Source organism: Pinus tabuliformis, chromosome 2_2, assembly GCF_031772625.1.
Source record: "Pinus tabuliformis cultivar Carrire ecotype Pingquan chromosome 2_2, CPIR1, whole genome shotgun sequence".
NCBI lineage: Eukaryota > Viridiplantae > Streptophyta > Pinopsida > Pinales > Pinaceae > Pinus > Pinus tabuliformis.
In genome coordinates, this window is record NC_142300.1 from 1,089,297,423 (window position 1) to 1,089,324,048 (window position 26,626).

Below are 26,626 nucleotides of genomic sequence, written 5' to 3' on the forward strand. Positions count from 1 at the left end.
ATGGTGTTGTTAAACTTTAATGTTTAATTGATATGATTAAAATTGTTAAAAGGTGCCCAATATTGATTCCCCCCCTCTTAGTATTAGTGAAGATTCCAACATACGCAGTCGTATTACACGACTTTGCCCACAAAAACATAAGTAGATCTTGATCACGAATCATGGCCTTGGCTATTATGATGATAGTCTTGCTATTTCTCTCTGCCACTCCATTCTGCTACAGATTATATGGCACTGTCGGCTCCTTTTTTATTCCTACCTCCAGGCAGAAACTCTTAAATTCATTGGAGGTATTCTCACCACTATTGTTTGATTTGCGAACTTTGATATTCTTCCTTGTCTGGTTCTCCACAAGAGCTTTTAACTCTTGGAACTGACAAAAGACCTCATCCTTGGCCTTCAGGAAGTATATCCATGTCCTCCTGAAGAAATCGTCTATAAATGTCACATAATAGCAATATCTAGTCACAAACTCCACTAACATAGGTCCACACACATCAAAATGAATCAAGTTCAAAACACCCCTAGACTTGCTTTCGTTGCTTGGATGGCATACTTGCCAAGTGCACATCCCTTACACACTCCATCTTGCTCTACACTGAACTCTAGAAGACCAATGACCATCTCTTGTAACAATGGTAAAGCTCTATAGTGCAAGTGACCCATCCTCATGTGCCACAACTCACACAAGTTGTCATTGTCATGCACTAGGGTTCGTACCAGTAGTCCTCTCAACAAATACAAGTTACCCTCTCTGCTTCCAATTATTTGCCTCACGCTAATATCAGATCCCCTCTTCCTGACAAGTACCTATCCAATTGTGAAGTTGACCTTATACCCCTTACCTTCCATGGCCGAAACTGAGAGTAAGTTCCCTTCAAGGCCTAGTACATACAACATTTCATTCACCTCCATAGAATCCCGAAATCTAACTAGAACTATATGTTGCTCACACCCTCTATTGTATACTTGGCATTGTCACCAAACTCCACATGTAGGTATATGTGCTCCTTAGCCATAATGGTGAATAGGTCACGAGATCCCATCATGTGATGAAATGCCCCACTGTCCATGAACCACACCCCACATGTAATGGTGCCAGAAAGACAAGACACCAAGGAAAATTTTCTTTCTCAAACTTATTGGTTAACTCATCCATTTGTGCAAATGCAACCATAGGTGTCTTCCCCTTTCCCTTCTTCTTGTTTGGACATTGATCTACATAGTGTCCATATTTATTACATGCAAAGCACTTGACTTTGCCCATGTCCTTCTTGTCTAAAGATGCTCCTCCACTTGAGTTGTGCTTGGCCTTCACCTTGCCCAACAAGAACAAGGTTCTCCTCATCCCCACCCTTATGTTGTCCACTAATCAATGACTCCTCCCAAATCTCCTTTTGCGTGAAATCATCCCATATCCTAGTCCAATCAAGAAGTTTGTCACATGCAAATATTCTTGTCACAAAGGTATTCCATTGTCTAGAAAAAACACTCGAGGTTATCTTAACTAGCCCATCCTCTTACACAGCTTCCACAACAACTGCAATCTCGTCTTGAACTTGCTAAATCCCGATGAGATATGAAGCCATTGTGTCCAATATGTTCATTTTAGTGTTTCAAGGCACAGTTCCAAGACATCTTGTCTAAGATCCACCTTGTGGAGGCCATTATCAAACTGATGATCCTCTATGGTTTTGAAATTTGGGAAGCCAACTTACTATAATCAAATTGGGCCACAATGGAGAGAGTCCAACCCTTGCTTCTCCAACGTATCATTCGTTGCAAATGCACAATTTTGTAGCCCATTATTTGGGCAGAGTTTGGGGTCCACCCATTTCGCCTTAAGGTCCCTTCCTGGTTAGTCTCTTTCCTCCATAGAGTCAAGGATTATAGAGACTATGCTACTGGGAGAGAGAGATACCCCTATCTTGCACTTTGTTTTTTAGAGCCCATCGCTTCGAATACCCCCTCAAGTCATGCTTGTGGATGGTTTGCATAGGCATCTCAGCTCCTTCAGTCGATGACCATCTCCCTAGAGCGCCTTCCTCCATTTTGTTTCTCCCTTGACAGACCAACACATCTCTTATCAACTCAGCACAAACTAAATAAAACATCAAAGAGGATATCCACAAATTAATAATTATACATTTAGGTCACTTGTACATCCCCCTCGGTGAGCCTTGGCTCAAAGATGCCCATCTACCTAGAGTAGTTTTTGAAGTTGCAGGATGGCCTCATCATTCGCCCCCCTTATATTCACAAGCACTGGATGCACTCACTCAAGATCCAACTGGGGCAACTTCAAGTTGGGTCCCATCGACTTTAGGATGAGACAAATCACCGCAACACATGATTTGTTTGGGTCTTCTAGTTGTGCCACCTACAAGAGCCGGAGATCGAGACGCACCTCATTTTTGATGCCCAAGATACTATGAGATCAGAGGACGATATCATTGCCTATATAGAGAGTCGAGAGGATCCCTCTCTACCTTTTTTTGGTATCTTGACCAGAGTTGTCTAGCCCTCTTCATTAGGGAGATATTTAGACGCAGATCTCAAATTGTACATACCCCACCTCGCTGAGGGACGATTCAGACGATCCCAATATACTTTTAGGCCGATTTGGCTGATCAGAGCAACAAGCGATGAGCTAAGTCCCGAGATATTTTAAATAATAGAGCAATGAGAGCTCGGGTCTCCCCTCAGCCACCCCCACTTTGGGAGGCCAACCGGTACACTCGAGACCATTGCAAAGGTGCCAAACAACACATCAGTTCACTCACACCCAAAGCAACAAAGGGTTTAGTACCAGACGATTCCCAAACAAGGCCCCCCCACGCCCCCAAACGAGTTCCTCTCCAGCCCTAGCGAAGTAGCCAGAGACTTATCCAAAGCTTCTTTCCTTTATCCTCAGATGTTAGAAGTATCCCTTGCTCCTACATCCCCCCCCCCCATGATCATACAACTAGACTTCTCCTTAGATCCAGAGGACTCAATAGCAAACTAGCGCCATTGTAGCCCCCCTCGTCGTCTGCCAACATACTCGGGCATTCTTGACATCACCAACCTTCAACCCTGGACTTATTCACTTAGCCTTCCACATGATCTAGTTATATACAGGTTTATGAGAATATCTTGTTATTGTATCCTTTTTTTACCTTAACTTTATCTTAGATTTAGCTTTGGCATTCTCTAGTATTTGCATTTGCACTCCCACAATGTACTCGTACTAATTGTATCCTCCAGTCCCATTGACCTACTTATGGTCATTCGTTGGACATTAATAAAATAATCTTATCTTATCTTATCTCTTAACACCATCTTTTGGTTTTGGTTATTACTTTGATACAACATTATCAAGGATGTCTTCTTGTTATGGATTATCTTCTTCCCTGATATGTGAGGGATCACATGATCCTTCACAACATCAAAAATGATGTGTCTAACCTTCACATCCTCCAAGTTATGAGCAGTCTGTGTAGTAGCATTGGAAAAAGGTTGGATATCAATCTCAGCAAACTCACACAAGCTATTCTCCATGAGAATTAACATGATCCTCTCCTTCAATGGACTGAAATTAGACACCCCTCCCTTCCAGCCTTCAAATCTCAACCCACTCAAGGTCATTTTGTCTGATCAAACTTGTAGCCACAAAAGCCTTGCTGAAAATAAAAATCTGCTAAATATACTTTGTCGTTATAACCCTTGTACTACTGTTCTTCTCTTCTTCAGTTTTTATAGTTCTCTGATACCATGTTAATTTCTAATTACCAGTTCATATTTAAGTTTTCTACAGTTATTTTATCCCCATAAATTACTTTAACTCAAAAAATAAATTTTTGTTGTAGGGGGCTGTGGTGGGGGCTTCATTCTTTACATCAATGAACACCATTTCTACAAAGTAAAGATGGGATTAGGAGTGGGCACCAACGATTTTGCTGAACTCGTTTCCCTCCGTCACCTATTGTATTTCTCATTGAGACAACAGTGCTTCAATTTGAACATTTTTGGGGACTCAAAGATTATCATTAATTGGTTCAATAGCATATCAGTTTGCCACATTCACACACTCAGCATTATTCTAAATGAGGTGAATACATTCAAGGCGGAATTTAACAATATCTCTTGTAATCACATTTACAGGGAACATAATAGCAGCGCTGACCAACTATCCAAGGAGGCCGCGTCACTACCCAGAGGTGAATGGATAATTCAAGAGCAGAGGGGGGCTGATGAATTTCGTTATTACCATCGGCCGTATATGGATCAGCAGCAACAGGGGGCTCCCAGCCTCTGACTTACAAATATAAGTGAAAAGAACTAACAAATGTAATTTTTTGAACTTTTTTGATAGTATATATATAAGATATCAACTGAAAAGGGTCCTGCGAGGCCTATGTACAGGCGAAAACTGATATATAACAGTGTATAAACAGCAAATTTTGTTTCAGCAGAACACCCTGCGTGGTGTATCTTAACAGCACAGAATCTCCTACAGACTCAGAATACAGCATATGCAAACGCATCTACAATATGTAATTTTCTCTATCTAATGAAAATTACGGATTTTTCCAGTGGGGCAAAAAAAAAAAAAAAAAAATTGTTGTAGAATAAAATCTGAAAATTGTAAAACATAAATACTCTGGTATTTTTAACTCAAAAAATTAACAGCGGAATTTTGCAAAAAATCAGTCACAGAAAACAACCACAAAAACACAATGAAATTACCCCAAACAAATTATCCTTCATTAGATTCTTCTCTAGAGAATTAGGGGCTCCTTTACCAGGGAAATTGGCCCTCAGAAATACAGAAATTACAACATAAATAAACCTGGAAATATTCAAAAAAATTCTAGCAGTAGCAATCTCCTTCTGCCACAAATGGCAAAACACCCTATTCAGCCTCCCACGTGTGGCTGATCATTGTCCCTGTGCTTTGGTAAATTTCTGCAACTCTTTTCTTGTGCCTTCAGCCTCTCAAACCTGCAATTACCTCTCACAAGTATGTTGGAAAATCTCAAAATGAATATCTTAACTCTCTCCCTTATGCTCATTTTATAATTTCAAATTGAGCCAAATTCCTAACCCTCAATCTCCAAAGTGATAGATGGCTAGGATTATATCCTAAACATACTTAGATCAATGGCAGAGATTAGATATAAGTCATTTAAATAATTAAATATTTAATTAACGTGTTTTTTCTAAGTTAGAGTTAAGAAAGAAATCATATCAGTTGTTCCTCGCAAACAACAACTAAAAGAGGACTTCTTCTCCGACATGCAAGACACTAGCCTATGCAAATAACCTTCCGAAGATACAATAGCAACATCCTCCATGCCATTAAGCACACTTCTTAATCACCCACCCAACCCACCATATTAAGGTCCACCACCCTCCCCAGCTATTACCGAGAGTGAGAAAGCCAACCATTCCCAAGGACAACCACACTTTGAATTGAGATTAAGAGAATAAACTACACAAAAACCCTAGAAGCCCATAACATACCTATCACCAACAAAGTAATCCATACACACTAGCCCTCCAAGTCCCTAACATCATCGACCACAAACCTCTACGAATAAGGTGAAAGGACAAGCACTACTCCCCAGTAAGTTGTAACTTAGAGATGATTTGTGGCCCAGACAAGGCCATTCCAACAATAACTTACACGTTCACAAAGCTCAAATCCAACTAATTTCACTTGTTGTAGAAAAACCAAATATGGTTTGGTTGTCTGCAACGCTCCATGAATAATTTGATTGCAACTGGGAATATTCATACCTCACACATTCCAAGATAATAAGGATAGACTCATTCCGTGGTGAGATGAAGACCTAAGCTATTAAACCAATTCTCAACTGCAAAATCCTCCAAACAGGGAGTTCTCCTATGAAGCAGAAGAACCATGGGCATCTCTGTGAAATTTATCATGATGGATAAGACTCAAGTCCCCACACCTTGCCCAATTGAACAAGTGAAGAAAATTCATCCCACGTGTTGAACTTCACCTACCAACCTACATCTACTTCTTTGTTGTTCATATTTGATTGAATCAGCACCCCATGAACCAAGTGGTCTAAACTCTAGTTTTGATGAGAATTCCTAGCCAGCAAAGAATTGCTAACTCAAGGCACTACATGCAGCACTAAACTGCTAGGGTTCTGGGAAGGGCCACCTACTCCATATCCAAATATCATTGAAGGACCACCATCCCAGTATTTTAACCCGAAGCCAATGTGTCACCACCTGGCCCAAGTGTGTTCTCTTGCAAACATTGTACTATCAAACAGTTGTCATGCTATGGTTACCAAACCAAAAAATAGGGAAACAAGGCTTATCCAAAAGTTAAAAAATGCTTGCCCACTAGTTCAAAACTTCAAACCCTGTGGTTCCTAATGCCAAAGGCAAGTAAAGCCCTAAGTCCAAAATTCTTACCATCCATAACGCTGATTTGTCATAAATACTTTAAAAAAGATTCACAAATACACTCAAAACAAATACCATCAACTTTTGTTTGGAGCAAAGCAACATTTGCACATCGTTTAAGATGATTTAAGAGGGAAATTTTGTCTCGCCTGCCAGCAAATCCCTTCCTAAAATGGCATTCGACAAACATTCTAAATATGAGATAATTGCCGATAAATATCTCTGACAACCACTCAACCTAGAAAGATAGTGAACGGAGAAAGTTAAAAAACCCAGCACAAGATAAGCAACTAGGACTCTCTCCAGCAACCATTCACTGCCAAAAACCTCAATGAACTAAGAAACTCGGTCATAAAAACTTGAAAACAAACGACCAACTTTACATAATCAAAATCTCTCAGCTGGTTTTTATGCCGCTTGGCCATTTCTACTCTCCACTTTTGGCAGAATATTGGCAATTTTTTATATTGTAAAACTATGAACAGAGGATATCATTTTCTCATCGTCCACAGCTTCATCTGAATTGAAGAAAATAAATAATTATGTTACTAGAAAAGTACAGGTTTCGGCCAATGTCACTTCAAAATCGTCCCCTATTTTACAATTCCCAATTGTCCATTGGTATTTTGAAGGCTCGCATGTCACATAATATCCCTTGAGTGTCATTAAATGCCGACAGCCTCACCTGCACAAACGTTGGGACTAATTCACATTCCAATTTAAGTAAATCATGAACTCCCTTCCATTGTTTATCGAGTGTGAACCGCGTTGGAGACTGATTTCTTGGTTGGCTATGCTTATTGGCATAAACCAATCACATTCAGTGTGGTTGTGCTAGTTTTTAAAAAATGTTGAACCATGTAATAACTTGGCACCACTAGGTCCTGATACAAAGGAATAACACAGGATTCCAGCCTAGCAGAGCGATTGGTAGACAGCAAGGAATGACAGACGGCTTTTACAATTCTCCATGTTCAAATTGGTAGGGGAGAGGTGTACACGACATTTAAAACATGATCTCCTCGCGGTAACTAGGCGCCTCCAACTTACCACTCAAACAATAGGCAACGGACGGACTAGAAAACGTCAATAACAGTTTCTTTTTTGAGACGTGCTTAAATAACATGCTACAGGGGCTGCACAGCAAAAAGAAGACTTCCTTCAGCTTAGATTCCAGATCTGAATGACAACTATGCTACCAAAATTGCCCACCAAACGTGACCCATTTAAACTCGTGCTATATATGTGGGCAGATAACAGCGAGAATGGAACCTGGCAGAGCTGGTGGTGGATTGCTTAACAATTAATCAGCCTCACAAGCGAATCCAAGCCCCATTTTCTTGTAATCTAAAACCCAGATACGATTATCTTAGACATTCTAAGCCGAATAAATGTTGAAAGGTAAGAGTAGAAGAAGGAAACAAACCTTTGGGCGTCCAGGAGGCCTTCGTTTTGCAGGGGTTGCCTTCTTCGGCGTCGACACTTTGTGTTCCGCGTCCTCATCACTAGAGGACTCGGACTGTTCATCTTCTGTGGAGGGCTGATAGTCATTATCCAGTTTGACTTTACCCTTTTGGGAAGTGGTTTTTTTCAGCTTTTTGTTGCTGTTTTTTGAGAGGGATGATGCAAGTACTGGTAAACGAAGGGCTTGTAGCTTTGCTCTGTTCTCCTCAATTCTTTGTTGTCTCTGTCTTTCATATTCTGTTATAGTTGCAGAAGAAGAAGCCAGTTTGCCCTTACCTTTGTCTCCTCTGCCCTTCAATTCCTCCGAGTTCTCTTCTTTTTCTGAAGAAGACGTAGCTGCTTCATCGCTATCCTCAACAGCAACCAACCGCTTGGTCTTCATTGCTCCCGCAATAACCCACCTCAATTCTCCGACGTGATCTTGGGCAGACCCATTTTTTCAATTCTGAATAAGGTCAATTTCTCCTGGGCACATAGAAATCTTGCAGATCATAAGACAGTTCACTACTGCGAGTAGAAAAGGAGAGTTGTGTGAATCAATGAGCCTTGTGTTAGATTTTGTGTTCAGTAGGGGTGGTGGGAGTGTTTCAATCAGGTATGTATATGCTATGTTGGCGGCAGTGCTTCAATCATGTACATATATGCTATGTTATGCGGAAGTTTGAAGGGTTAGTTTAATTTGTTAATCAACCAGCCTGTATATTATTGATTAAGTATTATAGGTTAGGTTGGTGGCAGTGTGTCAATCATGTGTATAGACCAGACAAGGTCGTATAATTGGCATTCCCTGCAGTTATAATTAAATTAAAGTAAATAAATGAAAATTAGTGAAGAAAATAAATTTATTTTTTATTTTTATTTTGTATGAAATTATTAAAAGTAAAATAATTAAAATGTTTAATGTAATAATGAATTTAATTTCGCTTTTGACTATGTATTAATTTGTTTTGACCAAAAAATTATGATGTATAGGTATAGTTTAATGTTAAGAATTCAATTTTTGTTATTTTTATTATTATTTAAATTTATTTATTTCTAAGGTGATTGATTGAGGTCTTATTATGGGTTGTTTAGTAACTTGCATTTCTATTAGTTACTAATTTTTTATTTTTAGTTTTATTTCCAATTTATTTTTTTTATTATCTCTATTTTCAGAAATTATAATTTTTTCACAATATTTTCAATATAAAATTACTTATTATTATATTAAAAACATATTTTAATAAATTTACAATTTTTGTTATTTTTTATTATTATTTAAATTTATTTATTTCTAAGGTGATTGATTGAAGTCTTATTATGGGTTGTTTAGTAACTTCCATTCCTATTAGTTACTAATTTTTTATTTTTAGTTTTATTTCCATTTTATTTAACTTTTTGATTTTTTTTTTATATTATCTCTATTTTCATAAATTACAATTTTTTCACAATATTTTCAATATAAAATTACTTATTATTATATTAATTTTAATAAATTTAGTTATAAAAAGTTAGATATATTAATAAAATTAAAATACACACATATAGATATATGTATGTTAATATAAACAATATTGATCATATTTCTTCATTTTTGGTGATGACATTCAACAATATTGTTTTATTTTTGTGATGAAATCTTTGTCTTTATTATTTTTTAATTAATTAAGCTATATTTAAACTAGCTCGTTACTAGTTACTATGTAGCCCTGGTTTTTATTGGATTATATATTGTAAATTTTAATTGTAATTAAAAATATATATATATATTGTATTGAATTAAGAAATAATTTCATTAAAAACCAATTTGAAAATATAATTTAAATTTAAATTTTAGATTTTTCCAAATATATTTTTAATTAATTTTATTTAAATTTTAGTCAAAAAAATGATTAAAATTGTAAATTAAATGCTTTCAGGTTTAGAGAGATTTTACGGTGTAAATCACAAAATCTATCATTTGTCGACCCATTTCAAACCAACAGGACAAGAGCGAACTTGACCGACAGCTAATTTTGACTTATGGACCAGACTCATAAAATCTTTTTTATAATTTACCAGCTACGTTCTAAATTAAATTTTTTTATTCTTTTATTTTTTTAATTAATTTATTTATTTATTTTATTTATTTATTTATTTTTATTTTTTTGTTTTTTTAAGTTATTTATTTATTTAATTAATTTAACTTATTATTATTTTCTCATTCTAATATATATCTATTCTAACTAACTATTTTCTTAAAATTACTTTATATATATTTATATATACATATAATTTATATTAAAAGAAAGGTCTTCCATATAACTAAATCCCATTTAAATTACAAATAACTTATAATTTTTAATTATTAAATAATACTTTTTTAACTAACTATTAACTTAAACACCAATTAAAATTATTTTATATATTTTTATATTTTAAGGGTATGGTTACCGAATATAACTAACTTCCTTTAAATTATAAAAAAGAGTTTATAACTCTGGTCCCTAAGCTTCCTTTAAATTATAAAAAAGAGTTTATAACTCTGGTCCCTAAGTTAAAATTAGCTGTTGGTCAAGTTAGCCGTTGGAGGCTCTGCTCAGACTATTTAACATGCAACGTTGGATCTGTTTCTTCAACTTGTCCTGATGATGAACCACACTGGTTGGTTCAACTTGTCCGATGAATCATACTGGTTGGTTTGAAACGCGTCGACAGATGATAGATTTTGTGATTTACGCGGAAAAATCTCTCGTAAACTTGATATGGATCACAGAAACCTCAATTCAATAAATGCTTTTAATTTTTTTAAATATATTTATTTATTTATTTAAAACACAATTTTAATAAAATAAAATAAAAATAATTTTATAAATGAAAAATAAAATGTTTAAAATATAACATTATAATATAAGTCAATTTTCAGCGTTAATAATAAATTTATTATCATAAGCTTTAATAATAAATTCAATATTATAGTATGATTGATGATAAAATTCACCAATTACAATGATTAAAACAAGTGGAATATGCAACTGATTACTTGGTGAAAAATGTGCTTCCCATTAAACTAACAAAAATCTAAATCTACGTCATCTTCTTTAAAAGATGAAGAAACCTAATAAAGTATACTCAAAATGAAAACACAACACAACAAAGAATAATATAAGAGGGAATTGGTTCATTGTCTTATAGATAAGATAAGCAGCTAGGATGCATTCAACGTTTGTAAGGATGGCATGCATGACTTACCAAGACAAAGGTGGCAAGTTCCTCTTCCAATAGGTACTACTTCAAGCAATTTTCTCTAAGTTTTTTATATTTTGTTTTATTCCTTTGGAAAATAATGCATACAATGTAAAGTTTATTGTATTATGTAGTAATTAAGAACTAACTCACATCAACTTCGGTGTGAAATGGGATGGTGGAAGAGAACTAAAGAAGCTTGGGAAGAACTGGTGCGTACTTTTGCATTTTTGTGGCAGTGGAATCCTTGATTTGAAGACTTGGAATTCAACCATGTTATCTTGGAGTCGATCGATTGTTCTTGAATGAATTAGAGGCAGAGGGACCTCATACTCCCGATTGATCAGGGTTCAATTCCCCTAGATTCTTGAAAATATTATGCAACGCATGTTTGATCAAGGTTCAAATCCCCTGGGTCTTTGAAAATTTTGTGAAACGGAAGGCAAAATCATAGGATGGCAAAGGAAGCAGGCCGTACGAAGCGAAGCAGAGGGAGTATTGTGCAGCTTAACATAGTTTTAATCAAAGCAAAACTATTATGAGACCAACTCACAAAAAGATAGAAAAGATAGTTGAACGCCTTATAATTCAGCCTCTTCGAGGGGGCAACCTCCTTTACATTACACAAATGAACAATTCTTGGATGATTCAAATGAAAAAACCTCCTTTCTATATATAGGAGTCTAAGGAGTCATAATATAACCCAGCCGACCTAACAATAATAATATAAAGCCACAAAGATAACAATAGAGGGATTCTATGGGGCTCAATAATAAAAATATGGGGACAATAGGGGCACAACAATATTTTTTTTAGACAAAGTTCGGGTGCTATATATTGATCTGAAAAAAGAAGAAGGTTGTTCGCCATACATATAGTGCTTCGTGAGCATTCTGGATCCAAGGAATTACAAAAAGGTTCTCTTCCTTGATCCTTGTTCTAGTATTCCTGCCTCTAAGGCTTCTTAAACTACTGTAAATCCGGACAAACTGCAGACACCAAAATTTACAACTACATAACATATTTAATCTATCTCTATGTGACTGATCTTCCTTGCAGTGGACGCTTCTGGGTTAGGATCTGGCTCATTCTGTTTAGCGCTAGAAGAGGATGGAGCATCTTTGAACTTTTTGTCCATCATGAATTTGAGGACAGTGATCGATTCTTCAGCATGGCTACATCTATTGGCCAGGCTGCTAAATTGCTCATGTAAGGAGCTGACCCTGTGAAGGAATAGATTTATCTCAGCCCGATATTTCTCATTAAGAATTCGGTATTGGTCTTCCAGTCTTGCCTCCAGACTTCGCACTTGATCCTCCAAGGCCCGTTGTTGAGCTCGCAGTTCCTCAAATTCAGCCTGTAGATCTCTACAGTGAAAGCAGTCTTCCGGGCGATCCATTAACGCTGGATGGTTCTTGCCTGCTCTATTCACTTCTTTAACACAGGAACTCGGGTCTCTCTGCTTATTGCAAGCTACTTCCACAGCGCGCGCAGGGCTTCTGTGATTTTGTTGGCTTCCACGAACTGTCTGAAGATAGGCGGATGCGGATTTGCTCGTCTGCTCGTGGACACAGGCGTTCTCAATGTGTTGGAGGTTCATGTAGCCCCATCTATATATAGAAACTGTCCTCAGGCTAGAGGAGCGGGAAAGAGCCCATTTACATCTCCCAATGCTCCAGTTCATGGTCAAAGACTTATCTTGAATTGCACAAGTGGTCTGCCTCCGAGGACGATTTTCACCTGCGTTTCGCTTGATTCCCATACTCTGAGTAGATCTCCCAATCTTATTCCTGATCAAAATCTTGCCTACCATACCTGTTCTGCCAACTGAATTGATTGTTTGTCGGCTGTCATAGATTCTATTATCCACGGTACACCTGCTGTTGACTAGATGTGGAATATTCATGGTAACGGTTGTAAGGAGGAATTATTGTTACAGCACAGAATACCTTTGGAGCGCTCACATGCCCTGTTGGCGCACTTGTCAGCCTCCCTGTTCAGTCCACGGAGGATGTGATAAAAGATGACTTCTTCCATTGAGGCGCGAAGAATCTGGTTCCTGTAGTTTATCTGTTGTAGAAGGATGTTCGGCGTGCTCAGCCTCTGCGCCATGAGTCTAATGATAATTGCTGAGTCCCCGAACACTATAGCCTTCCTTATCCCTAACTTAATCAGCTGAGTGAGGCCCTGGTACAAAGCTAACCCTTCTGCCCTGTTGTTGGACATCTCCCCCAGTCCCCATTCGAACTGAAGTATTCTTTCGCCGTTAGCATTGCAGATGAGACCCCCTGCACCCGCTTGGCCCGGATTTAGTTTAGAAGCGCCATCAAAGAATAAGTAAAACTTGTTACAGTTTCTCAACCAGCTTGCAAATTCTGCTTCCTTTAACCTCAGCTTCCAAGCCCTGTTTGTTTCTTTCCTTTGAGTCTTTCCTTGGCTTAATTCCTGTGCGCTAGTTATGTTCTCTTGGACATAACTGACCAGGTTCCTCTCTTCCATGCTGTAATTAGTAATCTCTATCTTACCTTTGGTGTGGACTGTGATTGTCTCCACCGCTAAGTACTGTGCCTTGTGACACATAGCTCTGATGTTAAAGCCTTTCTCCTGGAACACCCTTCTATTTCGTGCCAACCAGATGCTCCATAGGAGGGTTAGGGGAATGGCATTCCATATCCTTTGCGTCAATTTACTACCTTTCTCTTTCCATGGACAATTCTTTCTCCATTTGTGAATTGTGTCTGCAATGGTTGCCTGAGGCTCCCATGGAGCATCCCCAATTGAGGCCATCTTTCTCCAGCATTCATCAGCAACCGGGCAATCTATAAACAAGTGTTGAATAGTTTCCTCTGACCTGCAGCAATTCGGACATCTGGATGGTCCCATTATACCTCTTTTCTTTAAATTCTCTGCTGTTAGTATTTTCCCTTTCAGGAGCAGCCAAATGAAGAATTTGACTTTGGGGGGTGCTTCTGCTCTCCAAACAAGTTTCCATTGATTCCATATATCCTGTGGGAAGGTGCTGTCACATAGATGTTGGTGCCCTGCTTTGGCCGTGTATTGAGTTCCTATTGGGTCCCAACGATAACCGTCTTGCTTGCCTTTCTGAATCGGAGCTTTGCTGTGGAGGAGGTTCTTTAAGGCAGCAAGACTAGTTTCTAGCTCCCTGGGGTAATCCGGAAAGTTCCAACCTATCCATGCTTGGGAATGGTTGTCCCATTGTGATATTTGAGCTAAATACCATATTCCTTTTCCATTTAGCCAGTTTATGGCAGGGGTTGCCTCCACTTTTGAATCAATAGGATGCTGTCCTAGAATTCTGTCTGTGGAGAAATCGATGCTACTCCCCCCTCCTGGGACTTTTGAGATATTTTGAGACATGAAGGGTATGGCTTTCTTGCAGAGTTGCCAAATTTTTGTGCTATCTCTGTTGGGGATATTGGTTTCCAGAAGTTGTTGCCTTGAGCTATTCAAGTATTTTGCCTCTAAAACCTTCTTCCACCATGCTGCAGGTCCTGTGATCATTCTCCATATTATTTTAGCTCCAAGAGCTAAATTCAGCAATTTTGGAGATCTTATTCCTAACCCTCCCTTTTCCTGAGACTGGATGACATTCTTCCAGCTGACAAGGTTGAATTTTCTTTTTTCCGTTTTCCCTCCTTGCCAAAGAAAATGTCTGAGAGCTCTTTCCATTTTAAGATGGAAAACAGCAGGAGCTTGGCATAAAGAAAAATGATAAATGGGAAGAGAGGCCAAACCTGATTTGAGAAGTACAAGCCGTCCTGCTGGGTTCAACCACATGGTGCCCCATTGTTGGATTTTTCTCTTTATTTTGTCAAGGATTTCATTCCATGTGTCAGCTTTCAGTGGTCCCATACTTACTGGCATCCCTAGATAGGTGAAATGGCTCCAGACAAGTTTGTAGGAGACTTCTAATATACTTGCAATGCTATGGATGGTGTGAGTTGAAGCATTCCAGCCATATATGCAACTTTTTTGCTGGTTGATCTTCCCCCCTGAGTATTCCATGAACTGATCTAAGATCTTTTTAAAGCATCTTGCTATAGTGGTGGACGCTCCTCCTATTAGAAGGGTATCGTCCGCAAATTGGGAGTGGTTGATGTTCTTTGTTCCTTGCTCAAAATTGATGCCTATGATTAGACCTATTCTCCTATTGAAGTCCAAGATTTGGCTAAGGGACTCGGCCATGAGAATAAACAAGTAAGGAGACAAAGGACAGCCTTGCCTGAGGCCTCTAGAGGATTGGAAGGCAGCACACGGCCTCCCATTGATCAGAGGAGAGATCCAGGGTTCCGATATACAGGCTTTAATCATTGTGATGAAGGAGGAGTCAAAACCCATTTTGTGAAGGACAGCAAATAGAAAGGAATGCCTTACCCTGTCAAAGGCATTGGCAAGGTCCAGCTTTAGAACAAACCCTTTCTCCTTTCTGCTTATGCTTGAGTGGATAGCCTCTTGCACAAGAAGGATAGAGTCAGAGATGTGCCTATTGGGAAGGAAGCCTCCTTGGTTTTCTGAGATCAGAGATTGAAGATGGGGCTTGAGCCTAGATGACAGAATTTTTGTGATTATTTTGTATGCTGAGTTACATAGAGATATTGGCCGAAATCTAGAAAAGGTGGAAGGTCTATTCTCTTTTGGGATTAGGGCTAGATAGGTAGAGTTGGTGAATCCCCCTATTTTGCCTTTCTTTAAAACCCAGCGTATCATCTTGATGAGATCCTTTTTTATCAGCTGCCAATGCTCTCTATAAAAGCTAATTGGAAACCCATCAGGTCCTGGAGCTTTATCTGGGTGAAGACTCCAGATCGCTTTTTGGATTTCTTCTTCTTCTACTTCTTTCTTGAGGTTGCTGTTCATTTCTTGTGTGACTCCTTTGGGCAGATGCTGTAACAAACTTGAGTAGTCCTCCTCTCCTTTATCCTCAGTCAGAAGGTTCTTGAAGTGATTGGTGGCTGCTTCCTTTATGGTTTCCTGAGTATTGTAGTTGTACCCTTCACTATCCTTAATTGTGCTCACTGTGTTTCTAGCCTTTCGAACCGTAGCCTGCTTATGAAAGTAAGAAGTATTTTTGTCTCCCTCCTGGAGCCAGAGCTGTCTTGACTTCAATCTCCATTTGGTTTCTTCGTCGTTTGTAGTTTGTCTCAGCTGAGAGTATAGTTTTATTTCACTCTCTTTGGCTTGCTGGGTCAGCCCAAAAGCTGCAATGTTTCGCTACACTTCCTCCAGCTCTTGCTTAATTTTCTTTTTGCTCAACTCAGGCTCTTGGTAGTTGTTCTTTACCCAATTTTTTAGGGCCTGTCTTACTCTTTTTAATTTTGTTTCCCAGATATAAGTTGGGGAGCCTTCCACATGTTGTATCCAAGCCTGCCGCACCACGTCGTTTGCTGCAGAGATACGATTCCATATGGAACAATATTTGAAGGGGAGAGGTCCTAGCTGACATTGACTATGCAAAGTGAGCGTTATTGGATAATGGTCAGAGGCGGAGACATTAAGAATATTTGACTGGCCTGTAGTGAAAGTGGACAGATACGCTATGCTTATGAGGAACCTGTCAAGGCGCTCCATGATATTGCCGACTCCTATTCTTCTGTTGCTCCAGGTATATCTTCGATTCTTGGGCCTGATATCTACAAGGTCTTGCTCCTCCATTATACTCTCAAGTCGATTTCTGAAAGGATCTGGGTTGAAATGTCCCCCTCTTTTCTCGTTTGCATGCAATACCAAATTTAAATCCCCTGCAATAATGAGATTGTTGTCCCGCTCATCTTCTATACTAGCCTCCAAAGTGTTCCAGCATACTTCTTTCTCTCTATACTGATTCGGAGCGTATATATTGTAGATTACTACCGCTGCTCCACCTGTCTTACTTTCTAGGTTAGCACGGATCCAGTTCTGGTGTATTCTGGTGGAGTTACAATTCCATTTATTACTGTCCCACATTGTTAGAATGCCGCCTGAGGCTCCTCTTGCTTCGCTTGCGCATCCACTGTAACGCTTTTGCTGGTTGATGACTCTATTAATTTCTGATTGATCTTGCTTTGTTTCTTGGATAAGAACGATTTCGGGGTTTTCACTTTGGATTAAATCCTTGAGGGCTGCTATCTTGGAGGGGTGCCCTAATCCCCTGCTGTTCCAGGATAGTATTTTCATCATGATTTACTGGTTACGTGGAGAGGTGCTCGCCTCTCTTTGCCCTTGTTGTTGTTTTCTTTATCCGAGTGCCCAAGAATAAAGGATTCTATAGGAGTCTGAGAGCCCATTGCAATGTCTTTCTGGGTACTTTCTTCTCTCTGTTGTTTGGCCGATTTTCTGCCAGGCCCATGTTTCTTTGGAACATCGCTGGGCGCCCCATGATCCTTTGATGAACTTCTGGTAATCCTGGTGGAGGGGGAGTCGGGGGGGGGGGGGGGGGGGGGGGTGGGAAATGAGAGGGGGAGAGGGGTGGAGTGGAGGGTCAGAGGAGGGGAAATCAGGCACTGATTCTTCCTCAGAGAGGGAAGCGAAGGGATTAGAGGATGGAGGGATGGGAGGATCGGTAATCCGAGGAGGAGAAGAAGGTTGATGAAGGGGGGGCTGCTGGGAGGAGGAAGAGGGATGTTGAAGGGAAGAGGGTTGGAGGGGAGGGTGCTGATGGGAAGGACCAGGGGCTTCAGAGTCCAAAGGCTTGAGGGGAAGGGATGATTTTTTTCTTTTAACAGTTTCCCATTGCCCATCTTGCTCTTCTGGTTCAACATTAACTATTTTAGGACATCTATTTGCAAAGTGACCATATTCGTGACATACCTTGCATTTGAAGGGTATTTGCTCGTAATCCAGCTGCTGAATATGGCACCAGTCATCTACTTTCAGTTTGATTGCTTCCGGCAGTCCTCGGCCCAGATCAACCTCAACGCAAATCCGCGCACAGGCCTGCATGTTGTCTTTGGGTTCACTGCGGTCTATGTATTTTCCAACCGCGTTCCCTATTGCTTTCACAGAGTCATCCCCCCAGCAGTGAAGTGGGAGGTGAGGTAGTCTAACCCAGACTGGAACCGCACTTGGAATATCTAGTTCAGGATCGAAATCCGGGGTCCATTTGTTGAGTTAGAGGCCCCTGGAATCCATAAAGTAAGGCCCGTTTTTGAATATAAGGTCTTTATCCTCTTTGGTTTCAAAATGAAAGGTAAAATATCCTCTACCACAGAATCTGATGGATATTTTGCCCTGGATCTTGTCCGACCAATTTCTTTCGACCCATCTTTGCACTGTCTTGGGTGATGGCCATAATCCTGTAAATTGCCCGATTAACCCTTTCTCTGCTAGGGAAATGGTTGCCATGCGTGGAATGGTCAGAGGCAGAAGAACTTCCTGTAAAACATCCAGCTTCTTCACAAACTTTGTTGCTGTTGGTCTAGGTCTTGGCGGAGGGAGAGATTTCACCAGGTTTGAGAAAGCTCGTTGCAGCTTCGGATCCCCACTAGGCGGATCCGGAGGATCCATGATTCAGATCGCTCAGTCGCATGCAGACTCAGGCGCGGGCTTCAGGCGCACGCGCAGCAAGGAAATAAATATTAGGGGCACAACAATATTAATAAGGGATACAACTACAATAGTAATGGGGTAATTACTAGTATTATAGGGACCTATCATGCCCCTCTCCTTCAAAAAAAGTGTTGTCCTCAACGCTTGAGTAGTTCTGGATGCTTCTGTATAAAATTCTCATCCTCCCATGTGGAATCTTAAGCGGATAAGTTCTTCCACTTGATGAGATACTCCGAAATTGATCGATTTCGTAGTTGTCGAGTTATTGTTTTTGTGACTGCTTACGGTTCCAATATAATTTTTCCTTCCTCGTCAAGTTCTGGCAATATTGTTTGAACTTGGAGCTTGTCACCTATAACCTTCTTTAAACATGAAACATGGAAAACTGGGTGCACTCAAGGCGCTGCAGGAAGCTCCAATTTGTATGCCATAGTACCAATCTTTTGCAACACCTTGTACGGACCATAATACTTTGGTGATAATTTATTATCCTTCTTAGCTTGCTTGAGGGACATTTGTTTATATTGTCGTAGCCGTAGGAATACCCAATCACCTACATCAAAACTTCTTTCGCTGCGATTTTAATCTGCCTGATGTTTCATTCTATTCTGTGCCAACACGAGGTTATCCTTTAAGAGTTGGAGGACTTGTTGTTGATGTTCGATGTGATGTTCCACTACTTGAACCTTAGAATTTTCTATTAAATATGTTGTGATGGATGGTGGTTGATATCCATAAAGTGCCATAAATGGGGTCATTTTTGTTGTTGTATGGAAGGAAGTGTTATACCACCATTCAGCCAGAGGCAACCATTTGACCCATTATGTCTGTTTATCAGATACAAAGCAACGAAGATATCCTTCCAAACATTTGTTTACTATCTCAGTTTGCCCATCAGATTGAGGACGATAAGATGAGCTATGAGCTAACTGAGTACCAAGACAAAAAAATAATTATGTCCAAAAATTTCCAATGAAAATGGGATCTCTGTCACTTACAATAATCTTTGGGTTTCCATGTAGCTTTTGAACTGTTTCCATAAATGCAGTAGAAACTGTATTGGCTTTCAATGGATGTGATAATGCACAAAAGTGTGCATACTTGGTAAGTCTGTCAACTACCACCATGATGACACTCTTTCCCTCAGACTTGGGTAAACCTGTGATAAAATCCATTGAAACCTCCTCCCAACATTGGCTTGGAATGGATAAAGGTTGTAATAGACCCGGGGTCTTAATTGTTTCTACTTTATTTTGTTGGCAAACCAAGAATTCCGCCACAAACTTTTGAATATCCGATTTAAGGCCATCCCAAAAAAATTCCTTCTTAACCCTGTGGTAAGTTTTTAAAAATCCTGAGTGCCCTCCTAAGGGAGAAGTGTGTAATTCCGTAAGAATCTTTTGTTTGAGTTGCGAATTCTTACAGAGGTATAAGCGATCTTTGTACCATAATGAATCATTTTGCCATCTAAATGTATCAGATGTACTGGAATCTTGTTGTAACTTCCGAATAAGTGCCCACACTTCTTCATCATTCTTCCACTCCTCCCTTGCTTCGTTTATCCAATCTGGTTGGATAATAGAAATGGTGCACAACAACGCTTCCACATCCTCATCGTTTCTTGAGAGTGCATCTGCCACCACATTTTGCTTCCCTTTTTTGTAGATGATTTCAAAGTCATAACCCAACATCTTTGTGACCCACTTTTGTTGCTCTTCAGAGGATAATCATTGTTCTAAAAAGTATTTAAGACTATCATGATCCGTTTTTACCTTGAAGTGTCTTCCCATTAGGTAGGGTCGCCATTTCTTAAGTGCATGTAGTATTGCCAACATTTCCTTCTCATAAATAGCTTTGTGCAAAACTTTCCCTTGATTGGATGACTTTCAAAAGCAATGGGTCTTTCATCTTGCATTAAAATAACACCAATTCCATTTCCTGAAGCATCACATTCCACAATAAAGCTTTTTGTGAAGTCCGGTGTAGCTAAGACCGGTGCTTGGCACATTGCCTCTTTAAGATGTTCGAAGGTTGCTTCTGGTTCCATGAAAATGCACATTTCTTCAATAATGTTGTTAGAGGTGCTGCTATTCTCCCATAATTCTTAACAAACTTGCGATAATACCCTGTCAACCCGAGAAATCCTCGCAGATGCTTTATGGATGTGGGGATTTTCCATTCCTTAATGGCTTTAATTTTGCTAGGGTCTACCTTAACTCCTTCATGAGATACAATATGACCCTGATATTCCACTTCTTGTACTCCAAAGAAACATTTGGATCTTTTTGCATATAATTATTTCTCCTCCAATAGTTGTAGCACCCTGTCAACATGTTCAACATGATCCTTCCAAGACTTGCTATAGATTAGTATATCATCAAAAAATGCTAACGCAAATTTTCTAAGGAAGGGTTTGAAAATGGAATTCATCAAACCTTGAAATGTAGAAGGTGCATTAGTAAGGCCAAAAGGCATGACCAAAAATTCATAATGACCCTCATGAGTTCTAAACGTTGTTTTCGGAATGTCTTCAATCTTCATTCTGATTTGATGATATCCTGAACGAAGATCCAACTTGTTGAAGTAAATTGATCCATGCAATTCATCCAGTAATTCATCAATGACAGGAATGGGAAACTTATCTTTAATAGTGAGCTTGTTGAGCTCCCTATAATTCGGACACATGCGCCATGATCCATCCTTCTTGTGCACCAATACTACTCGAGCAGAGAAAGAACTTTGACTAGGTTGAATTATACCAGCCTCTAGCATTTCTGCAACCATATGTTCAATTTCACTCTTTTGGGCATAGGGATATCTGTACGGCCTGATGTTTGGAGGAACACTTCCTGGAATCAGATAAATAGCATGATCATGATCACGAATAGGTGGGAGACCTTTGGGAGTCTCAAATACCTTGGAATGATTGTCCAAGACTTTTTGGAGATCTGGAGAAATAGATGATTCCGATGTGGAAACATCTAGCGAACATAACTATGCAATTACACCTCTTTGTTCCTTTTTTAGAAGCTTTGTCATACCGTTAGAGCTGATTATCTTTCCCGGTTTCCCTGCAATACCCCTTAATTCAACTTCCTTTCCTTCCGCAGAAAATTTCATGAAAAGTTCTTGAAAATTAAAAGCTATTGTACCCAAGGATTATAGCCATTGGACTCCTAGTACAACATCAACACCTCCCATTGGAATGGAAAGCATTGGGCTAGTCAATACATATTCTCCCATGGATAGCTTGATATTATGGCACTTTCCAAAGCAATTTATCGTTCCTCCATTTGTAACCATCACTTGAAACTTTGGTGCTGGATATAGGAAGCAATTCAATTCTTTTGCTACCTTACAATGAATAAAATTGTGGGTACTTCCTGAATCAATCAACACTATTACCTTTTTCTTCTTGATTTGTCCTCCTATCTTGATGGTTTGAGGAGTAGTAATTCCAGTCAATGCATTACAAGATATGGTTGGATTCATTTCTTCTTTATCTAGGCTTTGTTCCTGGAGTATATCCTCTTCCTTTGACCTTTCTTGCTCCTTTTCTTCTTCCTCTTCACAATCTATGTAGAATAATTTCTTCTTAGCACACTTATGACCTTTAGTGTATTTGCTATCACAACTGTAACAAAGCCCTTTTGCTCTTTTTTCTTCCAATTGTTGTGGTGTCACCTTATAGGTTATGGTTTGGGTAACAACCATCTTTTATTATACTATACATTCCATAATTTTGCTTTCATTTTTCTTGCTATTTTGAATTTTCTCTAATGAATATCAGGTTCCCAAAGGCGAACGTCATGTTGGATATTATCCTTTAAAGTCCCTATGAACACATCAATCCTCTGGAATATTTTTTACCCTTATGTTCAATTTTTGGAACTCCTCAATGTGCTCCATTATTGAACCCTTTTGTTTGAGACTTATCAATTGGCTAAAAAAAGTGTTTCTTTTTGTATCCTCATAATGTGCTGTCAATTCTTCCATAAAAATTGCCCAACTGATAATTTGTTTACGAGAGCAAAGTCATTGATACCATACAAACTGATTTGGTTCCAAATATAAAGTTGCAATACGTACCTTTTGTGTGTTTTGCACATTATTGAGATCGAAAAATTACTCCATCTGTAATATCCATGTTGCGGGATCCTTGCCATCAAACTTCCTCATATCGATTTTTGGAATATGGTGGGTCTTCGATCCAACATTAGGGTATATGGAATCATGATTAACATTTCTTTTGTTCTCATCATGAGTTTCCTTTACTACCCTTTCAACATTAGTGACCATTTCTTGCAGCAACTTATTCATATTTATCTTCAACTCTTCCATGTTTGTCTTCAAATCTATCTTCAAGTCGTCCATCTTAGCTTCCACGTCATTCATCTTAGCTGCTACGCCTTTCTTTAAACAATCCATCTTAGCTTCTACGCCTTTCTTTAAACCATCCATCTTAGCTTCTACATCTTTCTTTAAATCATCCATCTTAGATTTTGTTCCTTTTTGTGCAAGTGACACTTGTTGCACTTGGTCTCGTAATTTTGATATATCATGTTGCATTTCTTCCTCTTCTTCATGAGTCATGCTAGAGCTTTCAGGTTGCTTACTAGGTGTTTGAATTTTCTTTCCTCGGGGCATCAATTATCGATAATATCGCTTTACTATGCCCTTTGAATTCCTTCAAACTAATTTTTCAAACCAAGCTTATGCAAAAATTTAAAAAAAACTACACACCTTTTTTCACTTTCTAGGAGCTTGATATTGAATCTGATGTATCTCTGTAATTCGGATCATCCAGTTCTAAAATTGCGATCTGTAGTAGCCCTCTACGTCTTCTTTCCAATGCCACCAGTCTGATCCAAAGTAGATTCTCCAAGAAATAGTTATGCACAATCTCCCAAGATGACTCGATTATAGACCTTTCCAGAAGAGCGAACTTGTATGAAGTGCCACATGTCACTATTTCAACCTTTGGCACTGAAAAATATATACAAGAAACTACAGTCCGTCCTCTTTCTGTACCTTCTTACAAAATTTCAATCCGATGCTCTGAGAGAAATTTATGACGATTTTCCCCAGGTCACCTGTTTGGAATGTAATTCAGGAGTCTGCAAAAAGACCAACTTCCTCAGATCATATCTTCGCAAATATAGAGTGAAAAACTATGAAATTTGGACCCGAGGTTCAGTGCGATTTCGTCTCAAATGGGTTTTTTTTCGATTATGAAACGTTGCAGGAAAAAAATTTATGGCGAGAATGCCACGATGACCTATTTGGAGCAGCGAAACCCTAGAATCCAAAGCTCTGATTCCAAATCTTATGAGACCAACTCACAAAAAGATAGAAAAGATAGTTGAACGCCTTAGAATTCAGCCTCTTCGAGGGGGAAACCTCCTTTACATTACACAAATGAACAATTCTTGGATGATTCAAATGACAAAACCTCCTTTCTATATATAGGAGTATAAGGAGTCACAATATAACCCAGCCGACCTAACAATAATAATATAAAGCCACAAAGATAACAATAGAGGGATTCTATGGGGCTCAGTAATAAAAATATGGGGACAATAGGGGCACAACAATATTAATAAGGGATACAACTACAATAGTAATGGGGTAATTACTAGTATTATAGGGACATATCAAAAACACGGAATTGTTACCCAACCCATATTTAAAAACTCTAAATCGATCGCCATCTTTCTCTATCATCTGCGTGGCCCGAGTTCAATTCCTTTGGAGCAGCGTCACAGTTTGTTTTTAATTACAGAATTGAACCATGTCCCAAACTGCTTTTCTTCTACTATATATATAGAGAACTTGCATACTACATAGCACTGTGTGCAAAGGGCGGAATAACATTCTGCAAGAGGGGATAGAGGATTAAGTGCAAACCGCAGAGTGAGCACGATTGCAAAGGAAAAAATGAGCAATGTTTTCAAGAGCAGCGTGGTGAGCAGTATGAGGTGAGCAGTGTGGGCAGCAGTGAGAGCAGCGAGAGCAGTGAACAGTGAACAATGTGAGAGCAGAGGTATCGAGCAGCAAGCCAGCAGCAACAAATGCATTCAAACATGACAAAGGAACCAGAAATTTCAGAACATGTGGAGACAAATGATTTAGGACAAGTGAAAATTGCCTCATCTGCCAAAGCTGGGAAGTGGGTTTGGGTCAATTCCAAACAATATCAGGGCATTTTAAAACGAAGAATAGCCTGTCTAAAATGGGAGCAAACAAGGAAGAAACGGTCTAAAAATAAAAGTAATCGAGCCCTTTGAAAAAAGCACTCAAACAAGTCTCCTCCATAAGCATGTGGCAATAAGGAGTCCAAAGGAAAAGTCGTTGATGATTCTGCCTTATATAGTCCCACATCCACACCTCTCACCTGGTCATCTGATCTTTATGTGAAAGAATTGTTAAATGCAAAAAAAAGGTTGGAGGTTTTAGAAGCTAAAGGGCAAGAAAGAGATCATAAAATTCATATAATAACGGCTGAGAACAAGGTGTTAACAGAAAGCAATAAAATTAAGAACAAGTGGCATTGCTACAGGAGGCTCTCCTGATAGGGAAGACATAATGGCAACACATGAAGGCAGATGTGCAAAACATAAAGAAATCTGTAGTGGAAAGCACAGAGGTGGTGAATGTGAAATCATCCCAGGATAAAGGGAAAATGATCGCCCAAATAAACAACCATGAAGAGAATACAAGAGAAGAAACGAAAGGAGATTCCACCAAAGTTTCGAAAACTCGGGCTCAAGTTATTAGCAATTCTGCTAATAAGGAAGCAAAAACAAATATTCAGGTTGACAATATGCAAGATAGTGAAAGCAAGGAAAGACAAAATAGGGTAGCAAACATAATTATTAAAGGGGTGAAAGACTATGGGAAAAATGAATGTACTCATGACCTTGCAAGAAACTTCTTGAAAGACAAGTTGCTATGGCAAGGACAAATATGCCAAGCATGGAGAGTGGGTAAGTTTAACAGGGAGAGAGCCAGGCGCATAAAAGTCATTATTCCTGTCTTGCGTGATAAATATATTATTCTAAGCAAGAAACATCTCTTGAGGGGTTCTCCTTTTTTCTTAGAAGAAGATTTATCTGTAAAACAACAAGAGGAAAGAAGGGAGGAAATTTTAAAGGTTAGGGCAGCAAGAGATGAAGGAAAGAGAGCATGGATTTATAAAGGCAAAGCTGTGATAGCGCAATTTGGACCTCCTTCCAGAACAGAGCAGCAAGATGGTAATAAAGAAGAGGCAACAAACTCTTCAACGGGAAATCAGAAAGCAAGGTCGGTATGGGAAAACAGGGACAAAGACTCAAATGTGAGTCTTGCATGTCAAAATAAATAGCAATCAAGTCATACACAGGTTCCCTTAAGATTAGTTTGTTGGAACTGCAGAGGTTACCCATGGAGACGAGGACCTTGGTTAGGGCCTATTGTGGAAAATAGAGACATAATTTGCCTCATAGAAACACATGAGCATGAAGGGTGCAAGACACCTTTGTTTGAAGGATAATGGAAGATGGCAGTGTGGAACAAGGCAGCAAGGAATGGAAAAGGGCACGGGGGTATCATGGTTTTAGTAAGGGAGAAAGAAGGTCGTCTCATTCAGTTAGAAAAAGAAGACTAAAATAAGCAATTCATTTGGTTTAAAATATCAGAAAATGGAAACCACATCAAAATTTCAGCATGCTATTTTGCGCCATAGGTTTCAAAAATCTACAAAGGTAGAGGGCTTGACCATAAAGATCCATTTGCAACTTTAAAAGCGGATATTGCAACATATTCGCAGCTAGGTGAAGTCCTTATAGTTTGTGATTTCAATGCTAGGACTGCAAGTGAGCAAGCTAACATTCTTTGTTGTAAAGATGATTGTGACCCTACTTGGCTTACAGAAGAAAGTAATCATCAGTGGGAAAGAATTTCAGAGGACAAGGGTTGCAATTTCTTTGGTGAACAATTGCTTACTCTA

The 26,626-nt window shown here is 39.0% G+C and overlaps 1 protein-coding gene across 1 annotated transcript in view; it reads right to left on the reverse strand.

Annotated features, from left to right (window-relative positions):
• The window catches only part of LOC149197186 (uncharacterized), a 135,529-nt gene extending 127,002 nt beyond the window's left edge, over window positions 1-8,527 (reverse strand). The window contains exon 1 of the mRNA XM_089405753.1: window positions 7,853-8,527. Coding sequence (XP_089261879.1) covers window positions 7,853-8,272 — 420 coding nt within the window. The 5' untranslated portion in view covers window positions 8,273-8,527. The remainder of the gene's footprint in view (window positions 1-7,852) is intronic.
• Window positions 8,528-26,626: the final 18,099 nt, after the last annotated feature.